Source organism: Gallus gallus, chromosome 4 (assembly GCF_016699485.2).
Source record: "Gallus gallus isolate bGalGal1 chromosome 4, bGalGal1.mat.broiler.GRCg7b, whole genome shotgun sequence".
NCBI lineage: Eukaryota > Metazoa > Chordata > Aves > Galliformes > Phasianidae > Gallus > Gallus gallus.
In genome coordinates this window covers 68,243,853-68,258,310 of record NC_052535.1, presented here as the reverse complement: position 1 = coordinate 68,258,310, position 14,458 = coordinate 68,243,853, and the positions used below count along the sequence as shown (strand labels likewise).

Sequence of the window (14,458 nt, the reverse complement as noted above, 5' to 3'; positions counted from 1 at the left end):
TGACTTGGACTAGATGAAGACACGAGAGGTCCTGGGGTCTCCCCTAGACCTTCAGCTCTCTGCTGGTGCTACTGAACCAGACACACATCATGAAGGATAGATCTGGGGAGGTTGGACTCAATGATCTCTAGAGGTCCCTTCCAACCCCTACAATTCTGTGATTCGGTGATCTTATTCCCTTAGCTCACTACCATACACCTGCCTTCACATCCTGAAACCATGGAGTCCACTGCGCTGCCATCAGTAACAGATTTGTTCCAATGGAGGAATATAAGGAGCCCCAGTAGTTTACATTTGCTGGCATTAGTGAATCTTTTTAACCCGAATGACAGAAATATTAAGATAGAGCGTGGAAGAAGGAATTCAACAGAGTCAGCATTTTCTTTTCCCTTCAGAATATGAACTTGAGGAAAAAAAACAACTGCATAAGAAGCAAGGTACCAGGAAGCTGATAATTTTGTTAATGTGAAATATGATGAAGCCTACCAAATTCAGGAGGGAACAATGTAGAAAATCAAAGGCAAGACTGCATTTCTCTGGAGAATGTATTGCATAAATACACTGATATAGCCCGTAGGTTTAAAGAGGTTCTCATAAGTGGGTTTTGTGCATGTGGTTGGCTAATTAAGAGCCACTGAAGTTGGCCAGTGGCACAGACATACAATTCCAATGATGGCTTGGCTGAAACTGCTCTTCTTTGATGGTTTCATTCACAGCACTGTGCAAATGCACCCAGAAAAACCTCTTCTTCTGAATTTAATGATTCAATGAAAACAGAACATAAAATTGAATTACAACTGAGTTACTCTCCGAAATTAAATGTTTCACTTGGAGAATAAGTAAAAACTCCAAGAAGAGCTGTTTCCTATCTCCTGCACAAGCTCTGCACATCCCTCAGACAATGTGGTTGTGTGGCACAGTACTAGAAGACCACAAAACCACTGGACTTATCCATACAGCAGGAGGGTTTGGAACCCAATTTTAAATGCAGTGGGACAGTAGGAGGAAGAGATGTGTGAGATGCCTGAAACTGCTTGCCCAGAGTCATGGCCAAGCTCCCCAAACCCAAGTACAAGATAAGGGCACAAGGACAGACGGGTTATTGTCCCTCCCAGCATGTTGAAGCACCGGGTCCCCTTTCATCCCACACAAAGGGCTGCTCTTCACACTCAGTCCTCCCCTCTATAGCAAAAAAATATTCCTGCCACATCCTACCCAATTTAGTACCATCATTAACAGGATTTTAATGATCTATATACTGCATTACTTTGCAACTGTAAGGCTATAGTCAAATGCACATTAGAGAAGAACCTGAAGGGTTCCTTTTTTTCAACACGGAATACAGAAACCCCATGTTTCCACATCTCCTAATTTATTTTACATACCCATTGCTCCAAAGAAAAGGCAGTAGAAGTTATGACAAAAATCCTCTCTTAGAATTAGAGGCATATAAACACAAAATCATGCATGACCACGGGAAGCAATGCATTATAGACCTCATGGCCTAGAGCTCGTCTAAAACAAAGATGTTCTGGAAAAACTCAGGCACACCAGTACCTAAGGCTCTGCTGAAGCTTCTAAACTCACCTGTTTCCAATTACTCCAGCATTGAGACTTTTTACCTCCTTTTAAACTATAACCTTTTCAAAAGCAATCTTGCTTCAGGTGAACTGAATCTTATTGGGAGATTGTTCAGTCTGGAAAAGAGGCTCAGGGGAGACCTTATCACTCCCTACAGCTGCGTGAAAGGAGGTTGTGGTGATGTGGGGGTCAAACTTTTTTCCCAGGTAACAACAATAGGATGAGAAGTAATGGCCTCAAGTTGTGCCAGAGGAGGTTCAGGTTGGATATTAGGAAATATTTCTTCTCAGGAAGAATGGCAATGAATTGAAACAGGTTGGCCAGGGAGGTGGTGGAGTCACTGTCCCTCCAGATGCTTAAGAAACATGGAGGTGTGACACTGGGGGACATGGGTTAGTTGGCACAGTTGAACTAAATGATCTTAGAGGTCTTTTCCAACCTTAATGATCCTACGATTCACATCTCATGGGAGAGGGAAGCACGCTGATAGAGCAAAGGGGCCACCATAGCATAGAGGCTTCTATAACTATTTCCCATCTCTACATTGTTAAAAACTTTCTATTAAAGCTTTATTCATAACATCCGGATACCTTTGGCATTAATCAAACTCAGAAATATAAATAATGTCTGAAAACACAATCCATCCAGCACAAGTCATTATTTGCATTCCACTATCTATTACACATTAGCCCAGCTGTAGAATTTTGTGTTTATTTTGCATAGGGATGGATTTATGAACATAACTGAAAATAGATTCAGAAATCTAGATTTTAGGAACAGAACTAGTATTGGTGAAATAACCACTAACAAGAATTAGAAGAAAATTCTGAAAAATAGTTTGCATACCAGACTATACTGGCAAATTGAACTTAATAAACATTAGCCAGAAACAAACCTAACACCCGAAAAAGGGAAGGATGAATTCTTCAGTTCTGCAGAATCACAATGGAATCTCACTTGCAATTTGCACCTCCTGCTTTCTTATTTGATGTCAAGTATATTATCCAAACAGCTGCTTGCTTTGAAAAACTCTGCACAAGCTCTCCCTACAGTTGCATATGCCAGGAACATAAGAACAAAAGTTTTCTTTATTGTGAAACCTGAATCTCCCTCAAGCCAAACACTTTCTTTGTGGGAATGTAAATCTGACAACATATAGTAAAAACAATACACAAAAGTCTCCAGCCCATGACATACCTCAAGCCATCCAGGCTGATTAACATCACGGAAAAACCATGGCTAATTGTCATCACAAGATTTTACGATCAGTGTAATGTTTTCTAATGCACAGCCTTCAGTTTCCTGACCACACACATTTCCGTGTCCTGGTTTTTATTAATTTCTTAAAGTTCCTTTACTCTTGCCCTTCTGTTCTGCTACTTAAAACGCTCATACACAGTGACAGGCAATCAATTACTTTCTGCTGCTCTGGAAGGAACAAGGTCATTGAGAACTCTGAAAATAACAGCTTGACTGTATGTTAGACACTAAGATCAAGACAGAACTCCTTCTGCCTGCTGCTTTAACATGCATTGGCACTACCAAGGGACTAGCGCATGCACATCCACTCACCCTATCATAAAAATGGACATAGCTGAACTAAAAGAAGCATAAAAACAGATAACAGATATAAAAGTGCTTCTCCAGAAGGAGGCACTGAGCGTGGTAGAGCCTGGAAAAAGAGTGAAAAGGGAAGGAAGGATGAATGTCACCCATCTGTAGTCACAAAGGGTGTGAAGAAGGCAAGGATGGAAAGGAAATGAACATTCACTGTTATTTACTGCTTCCTATAGCAGTAAAGCAAGGGACACCTAACAAAATTATCAGAGAACAATTTTATAACAAAGGGAAGTACTTTATCATACAGCACATAATTAAATTGTGGAACTCATGGTCACAGGATATTGTGGATGCCAGAAGTACGAATGAGATCAAAAATGATTAAATAAATTCATGTTAGAAAAGTCTATCTATAGCAATTAAAAGATAATGTGAACGACATACCAGGTCTGAAAGCCCCAAACCACCAACTGCTGAAAGAGAAGCGATGTAAGGAGGAGAACCACTCACTGTACACTAGCTCTGTTTTTGGTTTTGTTTTTCATTTACTTCTATTCCACCCATAAATTTTTGCTACTGAATCCTGTCAGAAGCAATCCATTAAAGAACAGCCATGCTTACAAGCTGATGAACTACCCTGTGAGGTACAAAACTGAACTGCAGTCCCTATAGCCCACAGTGGTAAGCTTGAACTACGAGTCAGTACAGTGTTTGCACTGGAAATAGTGGACAGTAGAAATGCAGGAGTTATGGGACTGAATATTATTATCCCTCTACATTTTTTTAACCTTCAATTTTCTACTAGCACTTATTTAAAAGGATGATGTTACTACTTTTACACTAAATTGCACAGACCAATTTAATAGATGGACATTTTTTCACAGGCAAGTATATTTACCTGGTTTAAATACGTTGATGAACAAGAAAAGGACTGTGTCAGAAATACCTGGAAGAACAGGCACTATGAGCAGAACTGATCTGGTGATTATTGTAGAGCCCATTGCTTAAGAAATACATTTAGGTGTTTTGGTGGAGAGGGGGAGATTAACTTCACCTATTTCCCTTTACATGACTGCAGCTAATGTCATTAACTGCTTAAAATACAGGCTACTACATAAGACCATTATTATGGTTCAAGAGAGCTATGTCAGTAAGTTTTTATAGGCTTGCTTCTCATCTTATTTGTGGTCTGCAAAAATTAATAGAAAGGTGATGACAGCAACATAGTGGATGTGAGATGCAGTTAGGAATTCAGTGTTTCTTCACTGACAGTGACTTCCCAGTGAATTCTGTCACCTTCTGAACAGGATTAGCCCAGATAAAAGACCGTGGGCAGCACAACATGCAATCCTGGCATGGCATCTGTAAAGTGATAAACCAAAAGAAAAAAGAATTGAAGGCAAAATAACCTCAGTTGCTCGGCTTTAAACCAACTCATTTGCAACAGCTTTATCAGAATGAGAGTCTTTTTCTCTCTTCTAAACTTGGACCATGACATTATCTATCAGTAAAGAAAAATCTCACTAGAAACCATAGGATCTCCTATGTCTACCAAAAAAAGCTTAGAGAACCAAATAAGAATACTACCTTGATGCTAAAAGATGCACAATGACCTAAATGGATTCTTGTTTCTGAAGATACATAACTTTTCAGACTACTGCTTGGGGACGGGGTGTATTTCTTTCAAGGGAAATGTTACAGCTCTGTTTTCATTTTGCTTTCCTGGTGTAAATGGAAACAACCATTCTTATTCACCAGTACTAACAAACAGACTTTATAAATGCAAGATTCCTGTAAGCATTCTTTTGTAATTAAAAAAAGGATATAAAATAAACGTGCTGTTAATAAAAAGAGCAGCACTTGAGGGAAACAAAACAGACCTGCTTTGCAAATGCTTGACGTAATCCCTCACCTACAGTAAAGCTGTATGCCTGAATAGAACCAGAAATTACTATTACTAGGCTGTTTTGGGTGTGTTCTGCAGGGAGTGCAGCTTTTACATCAGTGGTAGATTGTCATCTTTTTTAAAAATACTGGTAAATAATTGCTATACCGAAGTAAATGAAATTTGGAAGAAGTGGTTGGTCAAATGTAGCGTCTCAATCTACTTCTGGCACAGAGACTTCAGGAAAAGCCCTCCCCCTCTGCACCGTTCCTGGGAAACCACTACTCATTTTGAGTCCCAGCCCATCCATTCATTTGGCATTGTTGCAGCTGAAGCTTGTCACAGATTAAGAAGAATTATTCCCAGGTTAGGAGCACCTCAGCACCCAGGACAGGCAGCTTTCCTCTGGGAAGCATTAAAGCATGCTGAACTGTGTTCTGCTGTTCTCTGGATCAGCTCCTTGAGACTAAAACCTTGTGAAGCTGAAGTGGACAGAAGTCACAGAGGAACATAGAATGGGTCAACTTCAATGGGGCAACTACCTACTCCCCACATAATCATCTTAGGAACTGCACTTTTCCCTATAAAGCAATCTTGGGGTTAGTTAATCTAAGGCTAGAGGAACTTCCCAGAAAGTTAAATACTGGAAATAATCAATGTACAAAAATCCAGAGTACAGTTATTCAGAACTCCACTATGACATGGAGTCAAGAGAAATACAGAAAAAAATATTTTCTATTAATGATCACACATTAATTTTCATAACTGCAAAAGAACCTTATCTCTTATACATACATAGAATGGAATTTTATGAAGCCCAACACACCCAGTACAGGAAAAAAAACGACAAAACCACCCATCCCACCACCCAAACAGCCCCAGCAAACCACAGATTCTGCATGAATGACTAAATAAATAAAAATCAAACTTCTTATTCTATGCAAGTGGAAGCTCAGTCTTGAAACCTCTGTTCTTCTTATGTATTCTTCCTATTCTTCCCGTGCCTTTGTTAACAAAGCATTGGTTATGTTTGAGCACAGTTAACCAAGGGAAGTTTGTGTAGTCAGGAGACTGAAAAGTTCCTTGGTTCATTTGCTGACAGGCTCCAGAGGGGAATAGAAAATGAAAGGGAAAAGGGAAAAGGGAAAAAAAGGGAGACATTATCTCATTATTCTGGTTTAGTTAAGCATGAAGGAAAATAAGGTAATTTAACACAAAATATTACCTTGAAAACCTGCTATGGCTACAGTGTGTGATAAGTTATATTGGTTTACCTACAAAGAATGAAAAGCATTTTAATTTTTGTTTTATTATTTTTCTAAATAGAAAAGCCAACACAGATCACTGTTTCTTATTACTCCTTTGGAGTGAAGACAGATGAAAACAGAAAGTTGTGTATAGTAAGGTTTTGTGTGGACCAAAGATCATTCTTCTGACCAAGTTCAACTGATTGATTTAGGACTGGCAAAACTGGTGTTCATTAAAAATTAACAGAAACATGTCCAAGATAGTAGTCAACACTCATTGAGAGATACCAATCAAACACTGGCTGTAAAACACCTCACCTTTTTAACCCCAAAACCTCACACTGTATACTGTAAGTTGCATTACCTTGAACTGCGGGGAATGCGCAGAGGTGCTGCTCTTTACCTAGCCAGATTCCCCCCTGACCCTGGGCTGTATTAAATAAAGCAGCCCCCTGGGAGCTATTTGTGACATGTAAAGGAGAAAACACAAGTCCAGTTCATCTTGGATTTTAAACCTATGTAAAAACCTATAAGTCCTACAGAACACAAGTCTAAAACATCGTTTGTCAATTCACTTCTTAAATGACAAGCAGCTGGAAACACACCTTTACAGTATTTATCCTGCAGCTTAAGCTTTGTCAGGTATCAGCTGTATTCAACACCTGGAGCTAAGAGACATTATAACCCGGAGCTTTGATAAAGTAAAAGAGAAGAGAAAGTGTTACTTACAGTTACCAGATGCTCCCATACAGTTCAACATGTACTTATCTGCTACCAGCATCCTTAAAGTTTGCTCTGTACATATCCCAACAGCTTCATATTCTCCTTCTGTGTAGCACCTCCAAATCAGTCTCCAGCTCTAACAGGGAAAATACGCTGCTATGCTTAACCAGACACTTACTTAATTAGTCTAACAAGGAACAGTGCTTTGGGTGGGAGAAGAGAAAAGCCACCTCATTCAACCGAAGATAGAAACAATAGAGGAAACACCACATGTTGACCGTACAAATGACTGCGTTTTCTAGTAAGCCAGGAAAACCTGCCAGAGTCTGCTACAGAGGAACTGCAGCAGTGTATGCATTCAGGGTACTCTCTACTGAATTGATTCCAGCTTGCAAGACAGTGATGTATTTTCTGACCAACTCTGCTCAGGAGACAAGCTTTTGAAACAGTACTTTCAGCCCACAAGCACTCAGATATCAATCACATCAAGATTTAATCAGCTCAACTTTGGACCAGAACAGCCCCTCACCCTGCAAACCGACCCTAGTAATATATTTATGGTGCTTTTTTTCCTTAGTTGCCTGTATAAATGTGAGAAGAAAAGGTTTAGAAAAATGTATGGCAAAGATCCACTCGTTGAGGACAAAATTCTTCTTAAGGCTGATAACCTCCAACTCCCTGAAGGTGCATTGCAGCAATGGTAGAAATTGATTTAGTGAAAAGCTTCTATTAGCGAGAGCACTGTTCTCATCAGAAAGTCCCTCCCCTTGCTATAATCAATAATTTAAGCAAAGCCAAGAATCATATCAGCCAAAATGACCAGGGCAACTGACTTGCTTTTTCTTGCCGAGTAAAGGTAAAATTAAATTAAAGTCTGAGTGGGGATATATTCTAATTTAAAAACTAATTAGGGCAATCTGAGTTGTGCATTTATTTTGAGGAGGGGAAGAGGGAAGGGCTCTTCTGTTCATTACTGAAAACTTCTCAGGTTCACCAGAAGGCCAAAATCCACTTCTAAGGCTATAGCTGCTTTCGTGTTTTAGATTTAGGACATCTTATCCTGCAATGCTCACCTATACACAAACAAGAAGCAAATGAACTCCATAGATTTACAGCTCTTACTTCAGTGTTATGACAGTGCCCCTGTACCTGTGTTAGTGTACTGCAACCATATCTGAATTAATAATTGAAGAAGTGTTGAATTTTTAAATTTAACCCTGTACAATCTCAACTGAAAAGCTACTAAGAAAACAGAAAGATGAGTTTAGTTAAATTACGACACTGATTGGGGGGGAGGGGAAGTAGTTTCATTAAGACAGTTTCTTGAATAGTTCTGAGACTGCGTACTACATACTGAGTAATAAATTAATCCAGGATATGAAATGATATAAGCATAGCACTAACAACATAATAAATAGTGGTTAAAAACAATCCCAGTAACATAATATCATATAAAAATGGATTTCAGTTCCAAATGCCCCAGAGACAGCAAGCAGACAGCAAAAATACGTGCCTGAGATGTGGGGCTGTTATCCCCCGCAGCTCGAGGATTTCTCATCTCTGAAGTATCAAGGATAAATCTACCGTGCAAACAGAAGGACATACTCTGCTAGGCTTTAGAAATCCAGATCTCAGACAGTACAGGAAGCCTACTTAATCTCATTATCCTGAGTTCTGTGGCATCCTGTTATTGGACATTTACAGCCTAATGTTGAACACCCCTGCTCTTGCTATCAAGCAGTTGAGCCTTAATTGCAAATGTATGTGCTTTCATGGGATTGCGTGAAAAAGGCTTCATGTCCCTTAAGGCAGGGACCAAATACCAATTTTAAGCAAGGGCTGAGTTTGAAGCAAGTTCCCTGCAGCATACCAAGTCCCATCATACAAATCCTCTCCTGGCCCACGGTGATGCCTCAGTACTGGTCTTAATCTGCCCACCTCATTCTGCAACAGCAGCACCAAACCCAAGGCTACTTGCAGCATCAGCTAGTCCAGTTCATGGCACACGCTGTAGGTTTCTGTGAACTTAATGCCACAGCTTGCAATAGCACACTTACGACTCAAAGGATTCATTCAGCCAATCCCCCACCATTAGGTAAAGCTGAATTAAATTTCAGTCACTTCAAGCTGAGCTGTGTGAGAGGTAAACACATATGGAACTGGGTCTAAAGGAGTCCAAAACTTGGGAAGAGTTAAGAGCTGGCCTACAGGTGCAGCTGTACAGGGGCAGGAGCTCAGGGGAGTTAGGCCTGTGCTCCTCTGGGCACAGACATCTCCTTCTGTGTGGCCTGAATGCAGTCATGAGCAAGGACTTCATTTTCTCCTCAGGATACTTCAGGATTAAAACCCTTTTGTCCAAAGCTCTCTAGGTTTTGCCTGCTGCAAGCTTTCATAACTCCTGTAAGAGATAACCCAACCTCAAACACACAGACTGAGACAACAACACTGGAATACTTCACAAAAATCCCAAGGATAAAACTTCTATCTAAATTCCTCAGCGTTAACTTCTGCTGCTTTGCTCTCACTTTTGGACCATCCTTTCTATTACCACTGTCTTTGCGTAGCCCCATTTGCCTAATTTAATAAATACCAACACTCCTGCTTCTGATTCCTGGTTTGTTCAGCTTTTCCCAGCCACTGCCAGGCTCTCGTTCATCTCTGCAACTGCAGTCATTCTTCTGCCTTCCCCTCCACCCCCACCTCTTCTCAGCAGCCTCCAGACCACATTCCCACCTTCCAGCTTTCTATCTTTTTCCCCACTCCACAACTCCTCCTTCACCAACATCAGGGAGGGACAGACTCACCATTGCTACTGGGGCCCAATGCTGGCATCGCTGCATCAGCTTGGAGAAGCTCAGGCTCTGATCTGCACTCAACAGGGGTTTTATTGGCAACAAGGCAGGAATTGCTTCCGAGTTGGGAGACTCACAAAATTATACCTGCCCCCTGCGCTGCAGTACTCTTGAACTTGAATCACTACTGTCTGAACAGCTGCATGAGCTTCCATAAAATAGGCACACTGTAATGATGAGGGACTCCTGCTGCATGGCAGTACTATTCCTCTCTCACATCTGCTGTAGCACAGAAGACAAACAAGCACCTAGCCAGATCTGGTGTGTCTGGTCAGAATGCAGAACGTTCAGCTTGCCCTAAGGAACAGCAGTCCACAGGCTTCCAAAGTCCTTCCAAAGGTAAGAGCAGGCTTTCCCCCTCCCTCCCCTATAGATTTTTACACTCATTTCTAAAGCATCAATCAGGTGGATTGAAACTTGGCTTGAGTTCCACACACCATTAAAAAGTGCTGAGACAGAGATTTGCTGGATCAATTTTGGTCATAATTTGTGATCACTTTCACAACTTCATAAATTGAAAACTTCTTTTTCCCCCCCTAAGGAGGGACTGTTAGTCTGCTATTAGTTACTGGGGGATTTTCTTCTGTGCATCTTTCCTAACATCCCTCTGAAAGGGCTATTAGGATCCTGACTTTTCCCATTACCTTCTCTCATTTCCTTTCCTTAGTTTGCTTTCCCCTTCCTCTTTGCTTGGTCATGTGTCTGCCTGAAACTCAACTCTTTCCATGGTCTCAGAGGAGACCTGGAAAAGAAACACAATCCTAGGCACAGAAGAACTTCAGCAAGAAGATGCATTCATACTGTAAGAGGACACACAGGTTCTGGAATTACACTTTTGCATTCCTGAAACAACAGAAGCTTGAAAAGCTTCCAGAAATAGTTTATCAAGTAAAGTATGAGACATTAAGCAGTGCACCTTTCCTGAAACTCAAGTTTTCCCTATAGACACTTAAAACAGTCTTCTGCATTGTTGAAAGATACAATGAGCCCTGTTTGAAAAGCGTGTTAGACTATTTCTCAACATAACAAAACAATGTAAACTATGCTACAGAGACACTATGCTACTTTTAGTGCTCTGAAGATCTTGCAAACTACTCTATAGCTTTCCCTCCGGTGGCGGTACAATGCCAGCATTCATTTTCCTGCACTGTCTCACCACAAGCTCTAGCTAAACAAGCAATAGTTCATGTCACAACTATGTATTATACCAAGTAGAAAATATTTATTGTAAAGCACTCGTAACAACAGCACTGTACTTAAAGCAGCACTCTGATTTTGCCCAGATTAGGACTTACATGCTTTACTATACCAGCAAATAAACCATTCTTGAAAAGACAAGCAGTGAACAAGAAGTGAAATACCACAGGCAAAATTATCCAGCTTGTTAAACTCCCACTGAATGGCCAGCAGCTCAGTCAAGAAAACATCAAAATGAATGAAGCGATGTCATCTAGGTACATACTTGACATTCCATTAGGCTGAGCACTGAGCTAGTGGCATGGTGATGCACTGGTAATCAAGGTGCAGCCACTCAAAGGCAACCAGCAACTCAACATCCACTGACTCAACATCCACTGGCCCCACAGTACACAGAGAGATGTAACGCTGGAGAGAGTTGTGTTCAGAAAGAATATGACAAAACTTCTAGACTCTATGGGCACAGTGTAGCAGAGATTACCAAGGAGCAATTTTTAGAACAAAACCAGACACAGGAAGGGAACAGATTTCCTTCCTGCACTGCAGGGTAGGTGTTGCAGGCTCTATCCAGTTGGTTCACTCCCTCTGTGAGCGCTATTCGAAGTGTGTCTCGCTCATCCTGCTGTCGTTCCTGCACAAGGCAAGTCTTCATCTCACCTGCTCCCCTGGGCCACCAGCAGGCACATAGGGACACGAGGCAAGCAACTGGAGCAAGCTCAGCCTGGGGGGAGTCAGTGAATGGCTCCTACAAAATAATGAATCTTTATGTTTCTGGTAAACAGCAAGTATGAAGCTACAACCCTGGCCATACAACATGTCCTGGAAAGTATCTTCTGCATAGTCCTAAAAGAAAGTTTGGGAGAGGATGCTCATCACCATCATGTAAGACATCTATTCTCTGATTCCTGAATTTAGGCACATTAATTCAATTTATAGATCTATTTTTATTAGCTGTCCAAATTCAAAAGGGTGCTCATCACCTGTTCTATCACAGAAACTTTGGGTTTCAAGCCAGAGCACTTACTTGAGCACTGAAGCCAAGGATTCAGCTACTACACTGAGAAGGGAAGGTTGACCTCAATGTCCAAGAGCAGCAAGTGGCTTCTGTGCCACCAACAGCAGCAATCTGTACCCAGGAGATCACCTCTCAAGTTCAGTTTACTATGGAGTTCAGTTTACCCTCTACCAGTAGACCCTGGATGCTGGTCATTATTTGCAACACGGTATAAATAACCACATGGTCCTTTAGGTATTTTCTCCTGCTAAACTGACTTGCCTACCTTCCCCAAAATCCTCTCACAGGAACAGCTAAGATGAATATAAACATGCAACTAGTTATTCCCCATATAGAAGGGTACCTGTATAAATACTGATATGCAGAAATAGTCACCTTTACTATCTTGCAAGCAGTCAGCAAATGGTCAAGTCTGAGACTATAAAACCTGCACTGTTCTTGATATGTAGCTATTAGCAACAGGCAGGATTAAAAAAAAAACACAAAACAAGCACTGCCTGCTATTAAATTTGTGGGCCATTAGGATGCATAGTGGGTATGAACCAAAACCTCTTACTCCTTAAAGTCAGATGTTTACTTGGAATCCTACAATTGTTCAAATGATAGTATATTTTGTCCCCAGTATTACAGGATTTGTGCTTATCCACAGAGTAATTGACTATTTCTATTACCATAAATCATTTTCTACACTCAGAAACACAGAAAACATGTTCTGTAGTAAATAACATCCTTGTTGTCTCTATTAGATAGGTACTGCAAAGGAAAACTGAAGCTTTTAAAGGACATTCATTTTAATTTTATCCAAGATGCAGGTTAAAATCAGGGACAGAACTCATCCTTGGTATAAATCTTTCTGACTAGTTCCTGATTTGCTGCAATTTTTATTGTATTAGAGGGCTGTTCTATCCACACACACTATTATTTCAGAATAGCAGGCTCCATTTGCAAGATCCCAACTCTCCCTCCCCAAGGGCCAGTCTCATTGCTGCCATTTCTGTGCTGAGCTGAACTTGTTTATTTGTAACCAGCCATTAAACTGACATCCTGGATTTGTTGAGACAGCAGCAGCAGGCGAGCATTTGCTCAATGGCAGTCACATTCAGCAGCAGTGCTGCCAGAAAGGAGGAGAATTGCCTTTTGACTCCTCTCTTTGACTGATATTCGCATCTAGGGATACAAATCCATCCACCAAGGGTCTTCCTCCTTGCCGTGGGAAGGTTGAATTGGTTGTCTCATTTTTTACTCCCCACTCAGAAAAAAACTCAAGCCTTTTGAAAGCACCTTTCCATTAGATCATAAATAAAAAAGTTTCCTACCTTGGATTTTGTCTGAACAGTAACGTGTTCCTAGTGCACACAAAGCTTAAGAATCAATTCTTCAGGGTCTGTGAGTAACATACTTCCAAAAACAAAGCAAGCAAACCCTCAATCACTCAGTTATCCAGAACTTGAATAATGAGTTGTGTTAGCAGAGGGAAGATAAAGCAATTTAAAAGACTTGAAAGCAGTATATTGCAAATTTCAACTGTGTACTGTGAGGTAAATGGTATTTCTATCACATGCCAATGTATGCTAAAGTGCTAAATACAATCTCTGGACTAAACATTAATAATTCTCCACGCATCTGCTCCACTGCACTATTTAATGGATTAACTGTTCTTGAAACTCTATCCTTTTTTCCTTCCCAGAACCCATATAACTAAAGCTGTCTGCTTTTGCAGATTTTTCTCCTGGATGCCTTTCTTCCTTTGGCTGCTGGCATTTACTGCTGAAGCACAGGGACTGAAGACCATACATGATGCTCTCCTTCTGCCCAGGTGCGGTGGCAGCGAGGAGCCCGGTGGCGCCCATCCTATGAAGCCCAAGCACAGCTGAAAGACCCTAAACAGAAAATCCTCTCTTCTGAGTGCCAAAAGGGCTCAGACGTCACACAGTGGTAACATACAGCTTGGAAGGAAGAAATTAAACACGTTAATTAAGAGTAAAAGAGACAAAACTTGTACTAGCTCATCCTGAGTGACCCTTACTTAATTAAGTTACTTGGAATTATGCTAATTTAATTTTCACTGAACATAAATTTTCTATCCACATTTTTTCCACTGTCAAGCCTTGGGCAAGTGCACAGACAGAGCTAACAAACTCAGCACTGTTATCTAAAACCTACTGATGTTTTCCCCCCAAAATGCTATCAGTGATGGCACACATCACGTATCTTGAGAAATAATATTAACTCAAACAGCAATCTCAGTAAATGGAAAACACATCCAGTTTTCACAATAAGAGATGACTATATAAAAAATTCTATAGGAGCAAAGGTTTGTTACACATCAAAAAAGATTGAAGGATCAAATATATTCCACATAGCAGTAGGGACCTCTTGCTGTGACTGAACTCCCACA

General features: G+C 40.7%; 1 protein-coding gene across 25 annotated transcripts in view; it reads right to left on the bottom strand.

Annotated features, from left to right (window-relative positions):
* Positions 1-14,458, bottom strand: part of APBB2 (amyloid beta precursor protein binding family B member 2) — a 166,520-nt gene that overhangs the window by 71,470 nt on the left and 80,592 nt on the right. The window contains exon 1 of one of the 25 annotated variants that reach the window (XM_046940900.1): positions 7,003-9,776. The exons of the other annotated variants lie outside the window; for them this stretch is intronic. Within the exon in view, the coding sequence (XP_046796856.1) occupies positions 7,003-7,054 (52 nt within the window). The 5' untranslated portion in view covers positions 7,055-9,776. Of the gene's footprint in view, positions 1-7,002; positions 9,777-14,458 lie in introns of those variants that run through there. 25 annotated transcript variants of the gene reach the window in all.